We start from the raw sequence: 22,807 nt of genomic DNA on the forward strand, positions 1-22,807 counted from the left end.
TGAAATATTTAGTGACAAAAGGCAGTGCTGCTGAGTGACCTTTGCCTGTCTATCTGCATTAACCACAGCTCTAACTAATGGCTATTATTCAGTGCTGCTCCCCTGCTCTTCTTTCTCTTTGCCCTCTCCTCACTGCTTCTTACACATCACTGGGGCTGCCCCCCCCTTGTCTTTTCCTGAGCTACCACACATTGCTCTAAACTTGGTGAAATTTTCACGTTGTTCTCTCCAATAAGAAGCATTAGAAAGGAAAGCTAATTTTTGTTCTTGCTGTTGTGCTGGAGCAATCTCCAGCTCACCTGGGCACACTGCACCACTGTGACGATCAGCGGGTGTCAGGTCATGAACCAGAGTGGGAGGATCAATGTAAGAGCACTGAGGACAGTGCAGTGTCTGTAGAGTGCTGACTGTAGATTTCATACAGACAGTGACATGTATAGAGCCACTTCTTAGTTTTCAGCAAAAGCCATTGTTTTAAACCCTTGACTGAAGTCAGACCATTCCCTTGTGATTGTAACATGTCCAGCCACGAGTCCAGTCCAGAAGAAGGCAGCAGATCTCAACAAGCCCACCTGTAGCATATGTGATGCCGTTTCACTCTTCAGGCTGAAAAAAGTGGCCCCGTTGATGCAGGGGATAGATAAATCTGAACTGAATGCTGGAAGATGCAGACAAATTTGGGAAATGGGATAGAAAACCCATTTTGTGTTACTAGACAAAGTAATGTGTCTGGAAACCTTCCTTCCCCAAACCAGACAAGCTGTTTCTGCCAGGTATGGCTGCTTTTCAGGGGCTAAAGCTTTAATTTCTGTGCCAGGCAACATAGAAGTGGTGTCAGGCTGAAATGGCTTGAAGATTTGGACTAATAGTTCAGGAAGAAGGGTGACCCAACTGGAGAGAGGCGATAGAGTACAAACTGAGTGGTAAGTTCTCTTACCCTTGTGTAGTTTGTTATGTGGTTCTCTTAGTTTTTCTATGCCTGTTTGTGCTGCAGGTATCACCACTGCATTAGCTAGTCATTGGATATTGTCTGATGCATCTGCAACCAGGCATAGACTGGAAAAATATTTCCTTGCCCCAAATATTAACTCAAGTAGCAGAAAGTGCCTCTGTGAGGAGAATTCAGATGGAAAACGGGTGTTTTCGGGCTCTCTGCACAGATTCCAAAATTTTCATGTGACTGTGTTTCTATTTTTGCTACCTTTCAAGTACGTCACTGGTTCTTCTTTCTGAGCACCTATGAATTGCCAATCCCTTTTGTTACCCGGATTTCATCAATATTTATGCCATTTTTTAACTGTTAAGCAGGAGTCAGTACCACTCTGGGTCACACAGGTGGTCTGTGGTCTACCAGTATTGTCTGTTTGTTTCATCAAGAGATGCAGCCTCCAGGAAATTGGTGGCACTTGGAAGCAACAGCTAGAGAGCTGTGATCCTTGGCATCACTGTTTCATCCACATGCTTGACTGATGCTCTGTTAGCCAGTTTTGGAAGAGAAAGACACCAGGTTTGGGAGGTCCATCTGTAATTGTGCTGGATCTCAGACAGAGGGGTGGCTCAGCTAAAGGTTTTGCTGAAATCTGCCATATAATCCAGGCAGACATGTATTTGTTTTGATACTACGTGCCATCATTTCCAAATCCAGTCAGCAGTGCGTGTTTGTTAGGCTGGGCAGATAGTGGCATGAGAAGAATTCGTAGAATCATAGAGTAATTTGGGTTGGAAGGGATGTTAAAGCTCATCCAGTTCCAATCCCTGCCAAGCCCAGGGACACCTTCCACTAGAGCAGCTTGCTCCAAGCCCCTGTGTCCAACCTGGCCTTGAACACTGCCAGGGATGGGGCAGCCACAGCTTCTCTGGGCACCCTGTGCCAGCGCCTCAGCACCCTCACAGGGAAGAGCTTCTGCCTAAGAGCTCATCTCAGTCTCCCCTCCGTCAGGTTAAAGCCATTCCCCCCATCCTATTGCTATTCAGGGCAAATAATTCCTTTTATGAGTCCTGTTTAGCTTTATAGGCTTCCTACTTGCTTGAAGTATTAACAGAGTGCTGTCTTGAGCTGAGGTTGTACTGGGAGATGAGATCTCACTGAGAAGTTAAGATAGCTGAAGCTTTCTTTCTCCAGAACTGTTGGAAAGGAAAGGGATCCAATTCTAGCATGATGTTTCAGAAGGTGACATTTGTTATAACTCATTCCAAATGTTACTCACCATCCACAAACCACTCAATTAAACTGAAGAGCAGTGAGAAATACTCAGCTCCACTTTAGCAGCTTCACTTGTCACCAGAATCCCTTGGGGTTTCTGAAGTCAGTGGATTCTCTCCTGCAGATCTCCACACAGCGGCTGCTGTCCTCTGCTACCAGTCCCACTGGTCGGTGTTCCCTCTCTTGAGAGCTTAGCCTTACTTTCCCAAAGATCTCTTTGGTTTTACTTGTTGTGAGGCCCGTTCTGCATCCTTTTGTGTCTGACCAGTATTTCAGTGGGAATTGTCCGGACCTCACCTTCTCAAAACCAAAATTTGAAGAGTGTCCAGTGACCATTAGTTCTTCTGAGGATCAGAGTAGTTGGCTATACATGTAGCTTATTGAGACTTGAAGATCCTAAGTCACTTGAGCTTGTTCCTTGGCTGTAGAAGCTTCAGCAGCATAACCAGGAAACAGATCGATGTGTTTGTGATAGCTTCTATTCAGAAGATCGGCCCTTCTGCCTCTAACGCTTTTCTGTGTGTCGTCAGCTTGGAGCATATGTGCAGAGAGCTGCAACTCTGCAAGTGTAACAAACAAAAACTTTCCTCGCACTTGTAGGGAAGCGGGATCCAGCACATTGCTTGAGATGCCAAACTCGCCGTTCCAGATCTCTGGCTCCCCAGGAAAATTCGCAGATGTAGCTTTGCTGTGTGCTACAACCACCCACCGGTTGCAGTGTCAGCTGGGCTGGAGCTCAGATCCACCCACTGCTGCTGCACCGGGCCCAGCACGCTGGAGCTGAAGGCAGAATGCAGATTGTCTCTGCTGAAACACGGTTGCCTTATGGCGTGCGGTGGGATGGGAGAAACAGAGCCTCACTCATGGCTCGGCACCTGAACCTCAGGATCTTCCTACTCATTATCTCTGTACCAAAGCCTCCTCTTTCTCCTGGATAGGGCACTAGAATGGAGCAAAGCTCTGGCTGATTTCCTGCAGGAAACTATCGAGCTTTGGGCATGAAATAAGTCATCCAATTAGTTAATAGCTGCTGGTGTCCCCTAGCCCTGATTTGGCTTTTGGTGGCAAACAGGGGTCGATGAGCATAGCTCTTTTCTTGTTGATGTGCGAGTAGCTGTGCAGCTCATGTTTGAGCCATGGGGAGAAACAGCAATTCATGTAGTGTGCTACACTTGTTCCAAGGCAGGATTTACTTCTCATTATTTTCCTAGACCATAAACAACACCACTGCCTTTGAAGAGCAAGGGTGGTGGCTTTCTACATCAGCCTGCCTTTAGGTCCTATTTATAAAAGAGGAGAGTGAGAAAATATGTTTAAAAACATGCCAGCTTTAAAAATAAGACTGTGACCTAGTCAAAGACTAAACATTAGGGAAAAATGACAACCTATTTTAAGAGATGGAAGCAGAGAAGAATCAGCAAAAATAATCAAAATAAACCTTATTACTGTAAATAGGAGGGTGCAAATCAGCAGCTCCCACCACCGACAGCTCGGAGATGCTGAGGACCTGGTTCAGCAGTGAAAAAGGAGGGAAGTGGAAAAAACACTGAGCAGGAAATGAAGCAAAGATGAGAAGTCCTCCTCTTTGCAGCCGTGATAGATTATCCATAAACAGCAAGCCCATGATTCTGATCGATCAATAGCATAGCGTTTAAACCAGGTTTGGAGATACACTGTGTGCCATTCTGTGTACCTCTTCTGAGCAGCAGCGTAACCTTCATTTATCCAGGTGGCCTTTTAATGCGGGATTGCTCAGGGGGTGTTACAGTCATTGTTTTGAGAATAAAACAGCTTAAAAAGGGATCGGAAGCTTTCACCACGATGGAGCTTTTGCAGTTTGTCTCCTAGAAGAACAGTTAGGGGTTGCTTGTCTGTTTTGTCACTTATGCATGCTTCTTCTTCCCCCCTAGGTTGCCCAGTCACTATGAACAATGGCCCAGCTCTACTACAAAAAGGTAAACTACTCACCGTACAGAGACCGCATCCCACTACAGATCGTGCGAGCGGAGGCAGAGCTCTCGGCGGAGGAGAAGGCCTACCTCAGCGCTGTGGAGAAGGGGGACTATGCCAGTGTGAAACATGCCTTGCAAGAGGCAGAGATCTACTACAACATCAACATTAACTGTATGGATCCTCTTGGTCGCAGTGCCCTTTTAATAGCCATAGAGAATGAAAATCTGGAGATCATGGAGTTGCTTTTGAGCCACAGTGTGTACGTGGGAGATGCTCTGCTGTACGCAATACGGAAAGAGGTGGTGGGAGCTGTGGAGCTGCTGCTGAATTACAGGAAGCCAAGTGGTGAAAAACAGGTTAGTGGAGTGTTCCAGTTCAGTTTTGAGGTATTATCCTGTGTTAGGGAAGTGGTACTGCACAGAGAGCTGCTGTGCAGAAGTCATAAAACAAAGTCCTTATAGGCTCATTGCTTTAAATGCCCTGGCTAGACATGGGCAGTCCTTGTGGATGATATCTTTCCAGTCTGAGCAAACATGTTCTGCCTGACTTAAATACTCAGCGTTTTCAATTTCACTGAGTGTTCTTTTCAGTCTTACAGTGTTTGTGAACATACTGATTTATAGGTGGATTTACAGACACATACTTTATAAAGGAATTTGGGGCTGTCTGAAATTATATTACAATCTATAAATATGAACTATTGCCCTGCTGTTGTTCTGGTATTAAGTGCAATTGGTTTTCCCCAGTAAATCCTGAAAGCTCAGAAGCTTATAAATAACTGTAAGCAAGCAAGTAGTCTGCTAGGTTTCGGTACTTAGCCATAGTACAGATACATCCTCTTGGACTCCATCTCCAAAGAGCTCCCGTTCAGAAATGCTGATGCAGTACATAAGGTTACAGCATGAGCTAAGCTGCTATATATCTGAGCAGTGAACAATTATGACTTGGAGGAAGGATCCTTAGCTACAGGCCATCAGTAACTTACAGAAGGGTCTTTGTGAAAAGCCACAAAGTCTGAATCCTGTCACTTCAGGTGTCACCTATCACTGTCCCTAACTTTGCTTTCTTCTTATTTGCTGCTTTTCCTTTGCAGGTACTTACTGCCAATCCCTAGAACAGCTTATGTACGTTCCTGACCACTGGCAATTTTTGCATGTTCACTGCTTAGAAAGGGGCATTCAAAACTTGAATAATCCTTACATGTCAAGGCTCATTTTGAAGCCCACTGGAACACATCCCTCTGTGTGTAAAAGAAGAAAATGATTAATACCAGTCAGTCATAGAAGAAAATGTTTTCAATGGATAAGCCCCTTGGCACATAGTTTTAAATAGTAATTTCATGTAGCCAGAGTAGAAATTAAGGATCAACCTTGACAACATTCAGAAGTGCTCAGCTTAATACTTGGAAACAGCAGCATTCTGCATGCTATAGCGGTGGGATTCTAATATGTGGTTTAAGCACAAGAGATGGGAAGAATCTCTTCTATCAGACCTAAAAATTGAAAAGTTAGTGCTAGGTTTTAGTCAGACAAAATGTAAGCAGGAAAATTTGGATCATACATGGAGAATGAGCTGTTTTTTTTTCTTGGTCTTCTGGAAAGTTTGACCATCCTATAGGCCAACAGGGTAGAAAGTAGAATAGAAGAAGTTTTTTTCCAGATGCATGAAGAACTGCCAGTAATTAGTGCAGGTTAATGACAAGTTTCTCCTGAAATGTCATGGCAAGTGATGGGATCCATGTGGATTTCTGCAAGTGTAAGATCTCTTGAATACCAAAACTTGTGTCCACTGAAATTCACAGCCGTGCTGGCTTAACTGGACAGAGTCAGAGGGCCGTGAAATAAGGTTGGCTTATTGCAGCTCAAATTGAGCTCCAGCATCCTTAGTTCAATGATACATTTCACTGTAGGTCTGTTTCATTTTTCTCTCTGCCAGCGTGCAGCCATCCCTCTGTAGCTAGGTTTGTATCTGCTGCACAGTTTACAACTCGAGGGAGAACATGTGTGTGGGAGAAGAGCCACGGCGCCAGTTTCAGCTTTATTTACAAGGTTTGTTACTAGAGCAGATTTCATCAGTATGTTTTAGACTGGTACTGGCTTGATGCAAGACCCTGTGTACACACCAGGATTAACTTCCCTGGCTGGGGTTCAGGCTCGTCAGTAGACTGCAGGAAGCATTTGCAGGTAAAGGGCTGCAGGATGGGACTTCCATTTCAGCAGTTTCTCTCGTGCAGTGATGGTAATTAACACTTATTTCATTGTATGTATGAAAGCATACATGTGTATAGTGATATAACGTTAAATGGAAATAAGGGCTTGGTTAGGCAAAGTTGGGACGCAGTCGGTTAGCTTGTCAAATCACAAAGCTAATACAGGAGGGGGTGCTGAACACAAGCTGCTGATCCCAAAGCAGTGTCGTTATATGTTCAGCAGCTATCTTGCTAGACCCTTTCTCAGGAAGCCCTTTGGGAATCCCATACCTAACTGCTTCCACAAGAAGCTCCTGATAAATTAGATTAGCAGGGTTTTGTCCTAAGCAGCTACTTGTACATTCTAACACATAGAGGAAACCTGCTTTTTTGGTTGAGTAGTGCCAAAAATTCACACTTTATGGAACCTCTTATATCTGTCTTGAGAAATCTGTAAGATAGTGTCATACCACTTCTTAATATGTAAGGGTGAGGATAATCTGTTAATCAATGTAGACAAGGTTCAGTTTGCCTGGACAAACCCATGCGAAGACAGCTCTTTGACTCTCGTGTAGCAGCCTGTTTCCAGTTAGGGGCTGTTTGTCTGTCTGTCTTTGCTGCACTCCCGGCAAAGGTGCAGAAGCAGCACCTTCTGATTGCCTCTACACGTTCAATACATCGCCTTCATTCATCTGAGTCTGGGGTCTCTGAAACCCTGTTAGTTCCCACATTCCTGCTGTCTGCCTCTGAGAGGTTATTATTGCCTCTGTACCAAAGTCTCATCTCTCTGCCAGGCATGAAGCGCTGTTCCTATTTGTGTCTGTTCGCGTCAGCTCAGTTAATTGTTGTCTTTGCATCTCAAAAGCAGCTGAGTAGCATCATTCAGCATAATCCACTTTATGGGCATGTATCTTTGCTCATTCCTACAACTTTATCGTCATACCACAATCCTGACTCAAAATGTACCAGGTTGCGTTATGCCAGCCTCTTGTGGGGTTACAGTGATTGGGTCTAGCTAGCAAAAGCTACACCCAAACCAAGGCAGAAAACTATAGCTCCGTGCAGACTTGACTTGCAAAGCAGTTTTGCTTACCAGCCCCAGTCTCTAAAAGATGATGTGTTCTATACCTGTCACTTGAGAGCTGCCCGAGGAGAAGAGCTCTGCTTTCCCCTTTATGATGACCTTTCCAGGGAGCAGAAGTGAATGTAAGAAGTGACCTTTGTTGTGTTCCTTATGTAAGAGGATCACAATATAAGGGACAGGGAGAAATGGATGAAGAGATAGGTGGCAGAAATGCCTGTGTCATGTTATTGTGAATGTAGGCAGTCATTATTCTACAAACCTGTGCTCGACTGCTGTTTAAGCACCATTTACTGGAAATAACACGCTAATGGCAGGGCAAGTCATAGCCAGTAACTATAACAACACGCTTCTCCTGCACTGCAGCCCTGCGTGTCAGGGGTGTCTTGGGAGAGGAAGAAATTAGTCTGTTTACATGTGGAGCGTATGAGAGCCAGGAGCATGAGCCACCTCTCTCTAAAGGCACATGATAGATGAGTGTGCTGAACAGCGATGAGCTTGAGATGCATTTCCTTGTAGGTTTACCTCCAGGCAAGGTTCACCGGCTATTTTAAGAACTTTTCTCCTCCAATATCTTCTGCTTGGTCCTGACACTTTAAAGCCACACTTTTGTGTACTGATCTGTGAGTCCCTTGATAAAGCTGGGGAGAAGACTTCACCAGTTGCAGCCAAAATAACTCTAGAGCTAATAATGTTAGAGCTGCTTTGAAAGATGCTGTCGCCTCTGGGAGATTTTGGGGTCAGTGAAAGTCACCATGGTGCAAGCATCTTACTTTTGCTACAGTGGGAAGACCATAGAGGTGTGCTGGTGTGCTTCACTCTCAGGCTTTAAGGGGCTCATTCTCTTCTTCAGATCAGAGCTAACTTCTCCTCAAACGTGCTGCACCATGCTCAGAGGTGCACTCGCACTGTTTGATACTGTCAGTGTGCAAGTGTGGTGCAGGGTGCAATGGAAGATGCCTGCTTGCAGAGCATGCAGTGATGAGACAGCCCTGCTCACCCACCACAGTGCAGGTAGGAGCTTTACTGACCTCTGTGGGGCACAGTCTGGACCTGGCCCAGCACTGAGGGCTGAATTCTCAGGGAAATAAAGGAAAACTCAATTATCTGCTCAAAGTAGATCAAGTAACAAAAGAGCTTCTATAGGTCTATGATTCTTTACAAGCTCACTTGTTATTTCCAAACCTTATGTCATTTACTCCCGTTAATCCTCCAAGCTTTGTCAAATCAGAGTTTGCTTTGGCCAGTCACTTTGTATCGCTCATTGGTCACTTAAATCATCAGATAGTTTGTTTTTCCCCAAATAGATGACAGACATTTGGAAAGCAAACAGCCTATTCATGAATATTAAGAGGAACAACAAAGCAAACTAATATTTGTGGCACCTGGAGGGTATGCAGGTGGTGCTTTTCCTGAGGAGATTTGGACTCAGTGAATATGTATTCTCCAGAAAAGTGAGCTTAATCTCGAGCTTTGATAGTTATTGTTTGCTTTTTGGCACTGTGAGCAGGCTGATGTTGTACTGCATAGAGGCAGAAGAGTAGTATGTGTGTACTGCAGACCGCTTAGCATGGCAACCCGCACTCAGGTGTTCCACAGGATGAGTATCATCTTACTTAAATAAGACAACAAACCACTGAATATCTATCAAAAAGCCTGGGGCTGGGTTAGAAATAGTAGACCTCCGCACACACAGATGCAGTATTAACTTTAGACTTACTGAATCAGGTGGCTCATCTTTTTGGGGTAGGAATGTTAAACTGCAGAGTTGTCTCTCCACAGGACAGGTGCAATACATATAAGGGCAAAATGGAACTTTTTGGTACATGTCAAAACCAGAGATCTGGCTGGGGTCCTATGGGGGTGGAATTAAGAGGGAACTTCAAATTAGTTCTTTTCTTGGTCCATTACTGCTGTAGGAGCGAGGCAATGGATCTGTGAAGCCAGCTGAGTAAATTATCTTTCTTAGTAAAATCTTCTGTCTCCCAACCTATTCAAACTTTGAGGTTTGCCTTTTATTTTTCCCCCTAAAAGTCATATCAGAATTATTTTTGCTGTACAAACATCAGTACAGCGGGCTGTGTGTTCAGCCAGGCTGGAGTCTGCACCTAAAATGCACCAGCAAGCAAAGAACAGGGAACACAGGTCTCAAAACTCACATTTTCCTCCATATTTGATTCCCTTTGTATTTGTCATTAGTAAAATCATCATCATGCATTTTGAAGACCACTAAAATCAGAACAAGTTTTCCCTCTGACTCCAGGCGAGCTCTTCAGGGGCATTTTCTTCACAGCACTCGTGTGAGCTCAGTGGAGTGGCCCCAGTTCTCCCCTAAACACGATCACAGCTCTCAGGGCAGCGCATTCAGTTTGCACAGATCCCTCTTGCATCATTTTGTGCCTTGCCACAGTGGATGTGTTTGCAGCACACCAGACACAGTCTGTGCTGACTGCTGAGCCCTCTTGCTGTTCTTTAAGGAGCTGTGATCAGTCGTCTGAGTTCCTGCACCTTCATGGTGTAGCCATAAGCACCTTTATGGGTAGCTGTTTTCTTCACAACAATCGGAGCTGACATCAAATGTTTACAGAAGGATGATACTAGCATCTCTCTGCTATCTGCCAAAATTAGCAATTTGCTCATGGCAGATGGCTCCAAATTAATCTGGTTCACAGATGGGACTACAAATGCAATTCCTCAATAATGAGAGTAAGAAGAAAAGGGATCTCAGTATTTATGACTGTGATTCAGTTTGTTGCAGTGGACCAGAGGCCTGAATCAATGAGATCTCAACAGATACCTGTCCATATGGCTTCCAAAAGAAGGAGCTTTGCAGAAATAAACCCTAGAAGAATATGTTTGTGAAGAGGAAACTATAGAGAATAAAAGGCAAGTTTTCAGTCTTAGTTGCTAATCCTCAGATACCTGCTGGTGGAAGGTGCTGCACTTGATAGTATTAGTGAACTTCAAATTTGAGCACAAAAAATCCTTTTCCAGATGAGCTGATGAGTGAAAATCTGCCTTAATCTTTGTGTCAACATGACAGCTTAACAGCCTAGAGGCAGTCTTTTGTGAACCAGAAGTTATGTTGCATTAAACCATTTTATTCTTGCCCAAGTCCGGTAACTTCCTTAATCCAGTGAGGTTTACCTTAGTTTTCCTCCTCACGTAGGGTTCTTTATACTCAGAGTCCGGTGCAAAGTTTAGTTCTTACCACCAACAGCCCTTGATTTCTGCAGACTTGCTGATACTAATTAGATGTACAGGCTCATTACCAGCATTGTCAGCCCTGTGCTATCACTGACAGGACTTTTTAAGTCAAAAGAAACAGATCAGTTGTCAGATACCTCCTGACATAAAAGGCAGAGAGAAGAGTTTTAGAAGCAGTTGGTGCTCCTCATGCCCTAGCATGTCTCACCTGCAGGCAAGTGCACAGAGGTGCCCTGCGGCAGGACCGGGGGTTGTAGGTGTGAGAAACATCATCCTGTCTCATTACCCAAAGAGAGACTTGTGGACTTCCCTATAACTGTTAAGCCTTGCAGCACTAGCTCTTAGCCTAGAAGCCGAGGATGGATGTGGGGACATCACTCATACACAGGGTGAACAAATGAGTCTTGCTTACATGGTGGTAATAGATACATAATGCAGGGAGCATTACAAAGGTGTGAGGTACAAGTAAGTGATCAAAGTAAGACCAAAGTGCATGCAGCCCCGTGTACCCCTTCTGCAGTGCTGACCATTGCCTACCAGCAGTATTTGTGGTTTTCCTGGATTTAAAAGGTTTGGCTAATTCAGGAAGGTGTTGCTGACACCTGGGCGTTTGTATCGAGGAATTCTATAGGCATGACCCGTTGTCACTGAATTCCTGCTGTCAAGCAGGAAGAGAGAGGGTAACAGGCTGAGTGGTATGACTCAGTGCAGATACTGTGCCCTTTGGTATGACTCAAACCAGCCATTTCCATGTTAATATGAGAGGTCCACAGTGAAAAGGGAAGGCTGAACCTGTTAGATAGAAACACAGGTTCTGAAGAATAGAAGCAGTTAAGAAAAACTGGCCTCAAGTTCTCAGTACGAAAATATTTGAAAGGCACACTAAGGAAGAACGATTGTGTCTGAAAACAGAAAACTAGTTGTTACTGCTCCAAAGCCTAATGGCTCTGCTTGCATCCAAGCTTTTCATTATTGGTATTGATGCAGTAATAATTCACAGCTACAGTTAACATGCCTTTGACATTGGCGGCTGCCTTCAGAATGATTCCCATCTAATTAAACTAAGCAGCAGAGAAATCAAAGACCACTTCAGTTAATGATTACATTTAACTGGGAATTTCTTTCCTCTCTCCCCACTGCCTTCCTCCCTGGATGATCTTAAATCCTTGAGAAGGAGGTGTGAGGCAAAATCATAGAATCATAGAATAATTAGGGTTGGAAAGGACCTGAAGATCATCCAGTTCCAACCCCCCTGCCATGGGCAGGGACACCTTATGCTAAATCATATCACCCAAGGCCTCGTCCAACCTGGCCTTGAACACTGCCAGGGATGGAGCATTCACAACCTCCCTGGGCAACCCATTCCCGTGCCTCACCACCCTCACAGGGAAGAATTTCCTCCTTATATCCAATCTAAACTTCCCCTGTTTAAGTTTTAACCCGTTACCCCTTGTCCTATCACTACAGTCCCTAATGAAGAGTCCCTCTCCAGCATCCCTATAGGCCCCCTTCAGATACTGGAAGGCTGCTCTGAGGTCTCCACGCAGCCTTCTCTTCTCCAGGCTGAACAGCCCCAACTTTCTCAGCCTGTCTTCATACAGGAGGTGCTCCAGCCCCTGATCATCCTTGTGGCCTCCTCTGGACTTGTTCCAACAGTTCCATGTCCTTTTTATGCTGAGGACACCAGAACTGCACACAATGCTCCAGGTGAGGTCTCACAAGAGGAGAGCAGAGGGGCAGGATCACCTCCTTCGACCTGCTGGTCACGCTCCTTTTGATGCAGCCCAGGATACGGTTGCTTTCTGGGCTGCGAGCGCACACTGAAGCCGGCTCATGTTCATTTTCTCATCAACCAACACCCCCAAGTCCTTCTCCGCAGGGCTGCTCTGAATCTCTTCTCTGCCCAACCTGTAGCTGTGCCTGGGATTGCTCCGACCCAGGTGTAGGACCTTGCACTTGGCATGGTTAAACCTCATGAGGTTGGCATCAGCCCACCTCACAAGCGTGTCGAGGTCCCTCTGGATGGCATTCCTTCCCTCCAGCGGATCAACCGAACCACACAGCTTGGTGTCATCGGCAAACTTGCTGAGGATGCACTCAATCCCACTGTCCATGTCAGTGACAAAGGTGTTGAACAAGACCAGTCCCAACACCGATCCCTGAGGGACACCACTCGTTACTGGTCTCCATCCGGACATTGAGCCATTGACCACAACTCTTTGTGTGCGCCCATCCAGCCGGTTCTTTATCCACCGAGTGGTCCATCCATCAAATTGATGTCTCTCCAATTTAGAGACAAGGATGTCGTGTGGGACAGTGTCGAACGCTTTGCACAAGTCCAGGCAGATGATGTCAACTGCTCTACCCCTGTCCATCAGTTCTGTAGCCCCATCATAGAAGGCCACCAAATTGGTCAGGCAGGATTTCCCTGTAGTGAAGCCATGCTGGCTGTCACCAAGCACCTTGTTGATTTTCATGTGCCTTAGCATGCCTTCCAGGAGAATCTGCTCCAAGATTTTGCCAGGCACAGAGGTGAGACTGACTGCTCTGTAATTCCCCGGTCATCCATTTTCCCCTTCTTGACAATGGGGGTTATATTTCCCTTTTCCCAGTCGTCGGGAACTTCACCTGACTGCCAGGATTTCTCAAATATGATGGCCAGCGGCTCCACAACTTCATTCACCAGCTCCTTCAGGACCCGCGGATGGATCTCATCAGGACCCATGGACTTGTGCACGATCAGATTTTTAAGATGGTCTTGGACCATATATTCTCCTACAGTGGGCGCAAGGTCTTCATTCTCACAGTCCCTGCATCTGCCTTCCAAGACTTGGGTGGTTTGGTCAGAGCCTTTGCCAGTGAAGACCGAGGCAAAGAAGTCATTCAGAACCTCAGCCTTCTCCAAATCCTGCATAGCCAGTTCTTCTGAGAGCTTCCTGAGGGGGCCTACATTCTCCCTCTCTGTTTTTTATTTGCTATGTACTTGTAGAATCCCTTCCTGTTATTGTTAATACCTCTACCTAAGTTTAATTCTAACTGGGCCTTAGCTTTCCTAACCTGGTCCCTAGCTTCCCGGACAACATCCCTGTACTCTTCCCATGCCACCTGTCCTTGCTTCCACTTATTATAAGCCTCTTTTTTCAATTGAATTTTCCTCAGGAGCTCTTTATCCATCTATGGAGGTCTCCTGGCCTTCCTGCTGCACTTCCTTCTGGTTGGGATGCAACACTCCTGAGCTTGTAGCAGGTGATCCTTGAATATCAACCAACAGTCTTGGGCCCCTCTGCCCTCTAGGGCTGTATCTCATGGAACCTTCCGAAGCAGGTTCCTGAAGAGGCCAAAGTCTGCTCTTTTGAAGTCCAGGGCAGTGAGCTTGCTGCACGCTCTTCTCACTGTCCTGAGGATCTCAAATTCGAGCATCTCATGATCGCTGCATCCAAGGCTGCCTTGGAGCGTCACATTTCCAACGAGCCCTTCCCTGCTGGTGAGCAGGAGGTCAAGCACGGCACCTCTCCTTGTCACCTCCTCTATTACTTGCAGAAGGAAGCTGTCTTCTACACAATCGAGGAACCTCCTGGATTGCTTGTTCCGGGCCGTACCGTCCTTCCAACAAGGTCAGGGTGGTTGAAGTCACCCATGAGAACAAGGGCCTGTGAGCGTGAGGCTTTTCCTATCTGTCTATGGAGTGCTTCATCCGCAGGTTGTCCTTGATCAGGCGGTCTGTAACAGATCCCCACAGTAATGTCCCCCATAGCTATATTCCCTTTAAACCTGACCCACAAACTCTCTGTTAACTGCTCACCTGTCCCCAGTGACAGTTCCATACTCTCCAGCCTATCCCTAACATAAAGGGCAACTCCCCCTCCCCGCCTGCCAGGCCTGTCCTCCCTAAAGAGCTTGTAACCTTCCATTCCAACACTCCAGTCGTAGGAGCCATCCCACCATGTTTCTGTGATGCCTATTGTATCATACCCCCGTAGACGTGCACACATCTCTAATTCCTCTTGTTTGTTCGAAAATGAAGAGCTCTGATGATGTATTGTGTAGACCCAATGGGTAGCACCAGAGCTAGGGCTTGCAGGCTGCAGTGTCAGCTACCAGACATCTGACAGTGGCAAAGAAGTCACTGGCCCTTTCTCCTAGGCCAATATGAAGTCTGTTATTAGCTCCTAGGAGAGCTGATGGGGTCAGGGCAAGAACTGCACTGCAACATGCACAGGCATGTTGTGCTTTTAATTTAACGTATAGACACGTTGAAAAGTTGGGAATGCACTGTTACACAAGGTGCTTCCCAGGGAGTTCTCTTTATTAGTGTGTCAGAGTGATCTTAGCACTTGCCTGCATTGGACTCTCTATTGATCTGTTGATGAGGGTTTGAAGTTTCAGAAAACCATATTTCATTACCTATGCAGCATCCATGCATGCGCTGAGTTGATTCACCACCCTTTGCTCATAAGCCCGAATTTCAGCACTAGCTGCTCCCTTACATCACAGAACACATGGTTTTGCCTCTGGTCTGTACGACTTCTGAAGCCCTTGAGGGGCTTTTGACGTGGCTATCTAGATTCACTGATACAAATATGCAGGAGAGTCTGCCTGGTGCAATAGTCGCAACCCATTTTCCAAGGGAAGCTTCTTTTAATGGGGAAATTAAACATGCATTACAGGATCCTCCGAAACAAAGCTCTGGGATCCATAAAGAATTGCAGGATGGTTTAGTAGAAGTCCCCTAGTCCTCATCTGGCTGAGGAATAGAGCTGTGCTTGGGTTTGCAAAACAGAATGGCACCTTTATGGCTTGTTTATCCCTGTGATGGACAGTCTTTTGGTTGCAGTGGGGGTGTGTTAGCATCAGAAATAAGAAACAGTCACTGCCTGAGTGGTAATAATAAAGGAAGATCACAACCACGCAGATTTTGTTCTCATGCGAGACCCTGCCATCTGTCTAGATTGTCATTTCTCTGCTATCACAAATTCAGGGATCTTTTCGGAAGCCACAGTGTCTTCTTGGTTAGTACCAGAATGCCAAAAGCACAGCTCAATAGTCAGAATGGGGAGAAATGCAGCCTCCTGGTTTGTGAGCATCAAGATGTGTTCGTGCAGCATCAAACAGCACTGGGCTGGCACCAGATGCAGCCACTCGTTCCTCCCTGTGATGTTGTCTTATGATTTAATCTCATTCTTTTTTTAAAGGCATGTGGTTGAATAGGAACACAACCCCACTTCTCCCAAGCAAAAAGCCCTCCCTTTTCAAGCCCTTTTAGCAACATATTACCTCACCTAAACTTAATGAAACATCTCTCATCCATACACAGCAATAAATAGCAGGAAATAGGCACATTTTATGTACAAAGATGACATAGGCGGCTATAGATAGCATGATTATTAGCCTGTATTAGCACATCTTGTCCTTGTTACCATTAAGAAGAGAAAATAGAGAAACCAGATAAAATTAAAAACCTGGATGACATTCCAAGGCCTTAAATGTAGTTATGGACTGGACTGGCTTAAGTAAGCTCTTAAAATTCATTTCCAAACTTAAAAATATTAAAAATGTTTAGGATGTCGTTTTTATTTTTACTCAAAGCAGCTGCTCCTGTCACAGAGTAATTCTTAAAATGATCTGAAGGTGAAAAAATGAACAAACAGCATTTTATATTTCCAAATGAGGAAACAAAATAAACCCAACCCAGCTGCAGACATGTGTGAACTAGTCTTGCCTGTCCAAGCCGCACAAGACAACTAGATTTACTCTCATGTCAGCAACACTGGACTTACAGTGAGATGGCATCAGGGGGTCTCAGGAAACAGGTCCAGCAAGCAGCCAGGGAATCTCTGTACAAGGCCCTGGTAGATCCATAACGTGCTGTGAGCCAGGTTCTGATGTCACTTACACCATGTAATGCCTGGATTTGTAACAGTCCCAAACTTCTGTCCCTTGTTTGTTTTACTGCACAAGTGAAGCTGGCCCCAGGCTACATAAGCATATAAAAACCAAGATTCATTTGATGGTTGGTCATATCATAGAGATAATACAACATAACATGTAAGTTGTCACTACTATGAGCTTCTCAACTGCTCTCGCAGAGTCATAACCAGGAGAGGGTGCAATTGCTCATGGCACAGCACTGGCCTTGCTTCTCTAGACAACGGTAGGCACTCACCAGTCCCTCTTCCGACTGGGTTCAGTAGCAAGAGCAAGACACAGGAATTCAAGGCAAAGCAGACCTCAAGACTGCACTTCATTTAAATAGAAGAGGTTCAAACACAAACCAGGTCTTTAACAGCACCCTTCTGTGACTTGGAGAATAAACTCCACACTGATTGTGCTCTTTCTTCATTTCATCCTCAAGTGCCTCGTCTTATTTCCTCCTCTCGCATCAGAAAGGGAGAGTGGCTTAGAGGAGAAAGTGCTCTGTCTGGAACAAGTTGCCACAGGCCATTTAAATGCATATTTACAAAATCCTTTCCTTCTGAAGGCTTCTCTCTGGACTCCTCTGTTTTAATCCCCAACAAAAGAGACGTTATTATATAGCATCGACCACAAATGATGACATCTTTTGACAATCTCTCTGGCTGTGCTGCATTTCCTAAACACACGGCTGAGCACAAGCTCGGATGCACTTCTGCCACTGTCAGATGCACTAAGTTTCATTTCAGCTCTGAAAACTAATCCCTTGGGTCTACCTCCATTTTCAAACACATGGATAAGAAGCTAAATTAAACCTTGAAGAATCTAGAGCAGATATATCTGTATTTTGATTATACAGATATCACAAACCTAATTTTCCACATTATTTCAGTAGGAATGCATCACATTATGCAGTTTTTTAATCAAAGATACCCATTTCAGTGTTAATATGTGCCATCTGGTAAACGGGTATCAGAATTTTGCTTGCTACAAGGCACTAAGAGGTATTAATGTTCCCCATTCTGCAGTACCAGTCTCAGGGGCAGAGACTTTATGTGACTTTACAGGCATGTAGGTCAGTGAGCAGAAGGAGCCTTTTCTTTAGCTGGATATTCTGGGACAGCTGTATTGAAATCACTGGAATACTTCAATAACAACAGTAGAGCTTGCCCAAAAGTACTTCTGTAACCACCTGTGCTTTATGCCAGAGCTACAAACTTGTTCATAACCAGTACAAAAGCCCTTAAAGTCCATTACTTTGTTATCAATTTGTGGTGTTCATTGTATTTCATTAACCAAATTACATCATTTCAGTCAATGGATTGCTCTTTAGAGAAAAGACAACCTCGCTATAAATACAGATACTGTCATTACTCTGATAGAAGATGTCTCTCAAGGCATCTCTGATTAAGATACTTGGTTATTGAAACCTGCACCACTGCATCAACCAAAATGAATGCTTAAATTCATAGCGGCATGTAACATTTTTCTGAAGTCCCACATGAGGAAACAAATGCCCCTGAGGTTCTGTCAATGAAAGAATTTATTTATGGGTTTAGGCAAGGAGCAGCATGCAGCTGGTTATGCCAGTCACAATACTGATGTTTTCCAAGACCCTTTTGCTGGTAACACGGCTGACCCGCAGTCTGGCAACACTGACTGCATCTCTCTGGCTCTATTTATAGAGCTGCAGCGAAAGTACCACAGGATTCTGAACAAAATCACAGTCACTGCTAAAGCTCTGTCTGACCACTGAGCACAAAAGCCTTTTAGAATGACAGAACTCGGTTGTGCCCGTTACATGCTTGTGGATGACAAACACGCCTCCCCCATGGGGCTGCATGCAGAAAAGCAAACTCGAAAGGGGAAATCATTGCTCAGGCTTCCAGTTCTATAAATGTTAAATTTGAAGTTTTCCAGTGAGGTTGCAGGAGTTGGGTTTGTTTAGTGAAACGTTGTTTTGGCAATTAAAGTATTTTATAACGTACAGTTGTACCAAAGTTACGCAAGCTGAAAATAATGCAGATTAATATGTGCACTGTTGATTATGGCCATACTTACAGTTCATTACACTGGTCCAGGTGAGGTGCTAGTCTGTAGAATGGAGATGGCTTGAAAATGGGGCAGTTCCACCTGTAACGGGTAAAAGCATTATTATTGTCAAGCAAAAGTGGGAACGCTCTTAATGCCAGAGAGGACACTTATTTAAACTGCCTCTGACACAAGAAACAGTCAGAGATTATAAACAGCTTCAGAAGGTAAAGGATCCTTTGGTTAGTCTTTGCTTTACTTTCTAGATACTCTCTTTCCAGATCAGATCTGAAGCACTCACAAGTTACTCTCTTTCCAGATCAGATCTGAAGCACTGACAAGTTGTTCTCTAGGGAGACTGCAGCTGTGAGCACAAGTAAAGGTGAAGCTGAGGAGACACCTGAGTATGAAGGGAGCCTTGGAGGGGTACCAGGCCATAATCAGGACTATCAGTATGGAAAGGCAGAAAAGCATACATAGAGAACAGGAAGCCATCCCCAAAACAGCCATTAAACAGAGCCACGCTCTCCTTGGAGTTCAAGATTCTGAACTTAACTGGCAAATTCCTTTCCTGAGAACAGCTTATTTTCCCTTAGTCATCCTCTTTCTACGCACAGATAAATGGCATGCTGTAGAAAGGCTACAGCTTGCTTTTAAATCTTCTGGTGTTTAAACCTGGGTATTAGCTTCCATGGTCCATGAAAAGCAGGCAGAAGATCATTCATATTAGTCTTTTAGCTTGGTTGAAGAGCATATTTCTGAGCTGTATCTCCTTAACCTCCCCATTTACTGTGCTGTGGTTCACACTGCTGCGCAGTCTCAGGGCACTGGAGCTGCATTGCTTTTGCACAGCACTAAACCAGAGCACGTGCTCCATGGGCCCTCAAACACCAGACTAGGTTAAGTCCGGAGTAAAACTCCTGAAAGACCTACAATAAGGCCATTGGGTCTTCAGTACCAGGCTTGGGATGGGGTTTTTTTTTGCTCTGTGTTTCTGCTCCTCTTGCACTGTACTAGTTACTAACATAGGCAGAGATTCTTACTCCTCCTATCCAGAGCTTCTTTCCAGCAGTGCAGTATTTACTGGAAAACTTGTTTTTTACGTGAGCTAATCCTCCATTTTCCTCTCAAATTCATTAAGCTTGTTTCTTTCCCCCCAGTCTTTTAAATAAAGGAGATTTTTCACTCAGTGCAGTACCATTCAGAGAAGCAGCGGTGGTAAGCAGCCTACCTTTATGAGGATTAAGTCTAGAAAGTTGGTAGCAAGCATTCAGTCACTTGCTAGTGGTAGTTAAGTTCTTCAGTGAACATTACCAAGATGAAATACAGACAAGGCACACGCTCCTATGCAAGTAGTGGCAATAAGGTTCTGAAGGACTCAGCTTAACAGCTTGTGTCAGGTGATGAGGTTAATGGAAAAGAACGTTATTCAGGTCACCTAATGAAAATAACCTTGGTAGAGCCTCACAGAGCCCTGGGGTAGAATAATTTATTCCTCATCTGCTTCCATCACTGTAAGTTAACCCAAGACATAGAAGCAGCTGATTTAAACATGCACTCAGCCTGTCAGAGTAGTGCAGAAGGAACATCAGCAATTACAACGCATTGCCGTCATCTCTGCTGCCCCTCCAGTGATGATACACAGAGTACATCCCTCAGAGCACAGGCTCGCTTTGCATATCCCCATCTTTAAAACCAGACACTTTGTTAAGATGCAGGTTACCAAAGCACTGTGCAAGGGGACAACAAAAATACTGACCACGAGACATGAATGTTTTAGCCCATGCCTGGCCTTTGGAGCAGGCAGGGATGGAAAAGAGGCCCCAGCAGCCATCGTTCACACTGTTCTGTCTGGTGTTTCAGTGGCTTGTTTTGTTGCTCAGCTATAATCAGAAATAAGCTTCAGCTCCTGTGACTGAGGCCTTCCACTGATCTTCTCCCAGGCCCCAGGGAGACTCTATGTCTCTGCAGCACCATTTCCCTTCTTATCCCTTAATGAAAAGTACCGGAAGCTGCCCGGGAAAACATGCCTTCCACACAGCAGCCTGAGCCCAAACGAAGCAGTGCTCCAGTTCAGGACCTCTGATATGAGCCAGAATAAGGGATTTAACATCACTTGATAGATAGCCCCAGTTTGATTCCAGACCTTGGGACAACCATTTTGAGAGCCCTAGATACAGATTTAGGAAGCCTTAGGAGTAGGGAGGAGCAGACAAGATTAAAACTATCCCCACCTGCAGCATTACTACCTGTCTGCAAGCACCCATTTCATAGTCTGAGCAACACAAGCACCTCACCTGGGTAAAGCTGAAAATCCTTTTCACAGCCCTGGGTACAGTAACTTCCATATAGAAAAACAAGATGAAACTTGACAGTAATAGGAATGATAGAGAGGGAAAACATTCTTCCTTTGAGGCAGAGGCTCTGAATACAACAGCCAGTGACTGACTGGAAAAGGAGGGGAAGCGAGATAAATGCAGCTATTCAGGGCTTTAAAAAAAATTGCTTCTAAGAGAGAGGAAAAAGAAAAGCCTTTACCTTTCTCTTGACATTTAACAAAGCACCTAAACAAGCCAAACAAAGCAAAAGAATGTCAAAAACCTCACAAAGGGAGCTGCTTTTGGCTGTTTGTTACTTGAAATACGTTTACCCAACCTTGCTAAGAAACACCAAGCCCTCCATGACCCACAGCAGACCCTCATCACCACTCTCTTTTCTTCCCATGAGCTGTATTTGTAGGCTCCCCCCCCCCGGCAGCCTCTGTAGGGACCAGCCTCCTTAGCAAATCCTCTTTACACCTGTGTGTCTGTTGGCTGCCAGAGATTTAACTCCTCATGTGCCACATCCAGGGTAACAAACCTGTAGGATTCCCAAAAATACCTCCAGCCACCCAATGAGCCCTGGTCCAGCAAATAACCCTGTACCTCAGTGTGGGGCTGACCTTTGGGGGAGCGCTGTGTGTTGTCAACTGCCTGCTGTCACGTCTGGGTTATGGAGAGGTTTATCAACCAGCTACAGCCCAGGAGCCTTTAGCTCTTTAGCGCTGGAGAGGCACTTAACTCCCGGGGAACTCAGATTCAGAGGTTAGAGCTTCACTCTCTCATAACCAGGCTCAGGCACAGCCTACAGAAGGATTTCTAGCAGGTTACTTCCTGCTACTTTATCGCCTCTTTACTCCTGGATTTTCACAGGCTGACTCATGTTTCCTATCATTAGCACTCTTTGACAATAGCTTCTCTGAAACACCTCTGACATTTGCGACGGGAAATGGGCCTACTGTTCACCAAACCCAGCAATCACCCCCTGAGCAGCAGGATGCCAACTGCCAGGGCAGGAGTGGTGGGCACACGGAGTACAGTATGCTTGAGTAATGATTAACACACAACAAAGAGAGCTGCCTCTGCTGCAAATGGAAACACACTGCGTGCTTCGGATGTAAGAGCATTTTGGTCTAATTCTGCACGCTGCATATAGTAATAAGTCACAACAGGGTGTGCATTAAGCTCATCTTTTGAGAAGTGCAACAGTAGCTGAATAATGCACACCCTGGAGTGTCTTATTTGTAGTGGACTATGGCTCATTAATTTTACATTTAGATTTTTTCAAACCCATTTTAAAAAAAACAAACCACCAGATCTATTCTAAGGGCAGTTATGTAATGTATCCTGCCACACAAAGGTATGTTCACGTAAAAACAGTGGGCAAAAGGTGAGGAAGAGCTTTGCTCAACTGCAGGTCAGTGTTTGGTTTGGTTTGTGCAAGGCCATCTGCAAGCATGTTCTTGGCATGCCAATGCAGCTATATAATGCAAATAATTACAGTTATTGAAGTCTATTCAGTGTTCCCTATTTTCTAGACTTTCTTTTTTGTATAATTACCTGGGTCTTTTGCCTTTCTTTTTCCGTACAAAATTCCACCTTTGGGTATGTGAGCCAGCACCCATTTCAGAGCAGGTAGAAAACATTCAGGTGGGGATGTGACTGCCTTCGACAGCAGGCTGGGAACTGAATCGTCACAGGTTCCTGCTCAGGAGGCAGGCAGGCATGATCTGGGGGGAGACGGTTTTGCTGGAATGGGAGAGGTGTGAGTGTGCATGGATACAACAGGATTTAAAGAACAGAGGGCGTTGTAAAAGCTCTGTTTCGTTATGGCGTCACTTCAAAAGCATGAAGGAGGGACATCTGATTTCTGCCGTTCCACGTGAAATATGACTGTGGTTTATCCCTTTGTATAG

The 22,807-nt window shown here is 45.0% G+C and overlaps 1 protein-coding gene and 1 long non-coding RNA gene across 2 annotated transcripts in view; one reads left to right on the forward strand and one right to left on the reverse strand.

Moving 5' to 3' along the window:
- The window catches only part of TRPC5 (transient receptor potential cation channel subfamily C member 5), a 94,591-nt gene that overhangs the window by 24,554 nt on the left and 47,230 nt on the right, over window positions 1–22,807 (forward strand). Inside the window, exon 2 of the mRNA XM_057399443.1 lies at window positions 4,114–4,512. Within this exon, the coding sequence (XP_057255426.1) occupies window positions 4,135–4,512 (378 nt within the window). The 5' untranslated portion in view covers window positions 4,114–4,134. The remainder of the gene's footprint in view (window positions 1–4,113; window positions 4,513–22,807) is intronic.
- LOC130593932 (uncharacterized) lies at window positions 16,827–22,492 on the reverse strand. The gene is made up of 3 exons (XR_008970923.1): window positions 21,112–22,492; window positions 18,604–18,675; window positions 16,827–17,128 (listed from the first exon to the last, which is right to left on the reverse strand). It is a non-coding gene; the product is annotated as an uncharacterized LOC130593932 (long non-coding RNA).

Source organism: Pezoporus wallicus, unplaced genomic scaffold (genome assembly GCF_028554395.1).
Source record: "Pezoporus wallicus isolate ANWC-B61680 ecotype Strahan unplaced genomic scaffold, APGP_CSIRO_Pwel_v1 contig_13659, whole genome shotgun sequence".
In the NCBI taxonomy this organism is placed as follows: Eukaryota; Metazoa; Chordata; class Aves; order Psittaciformes; family Psittacidae; genus Pezoporus; species Pezoporus wallicus.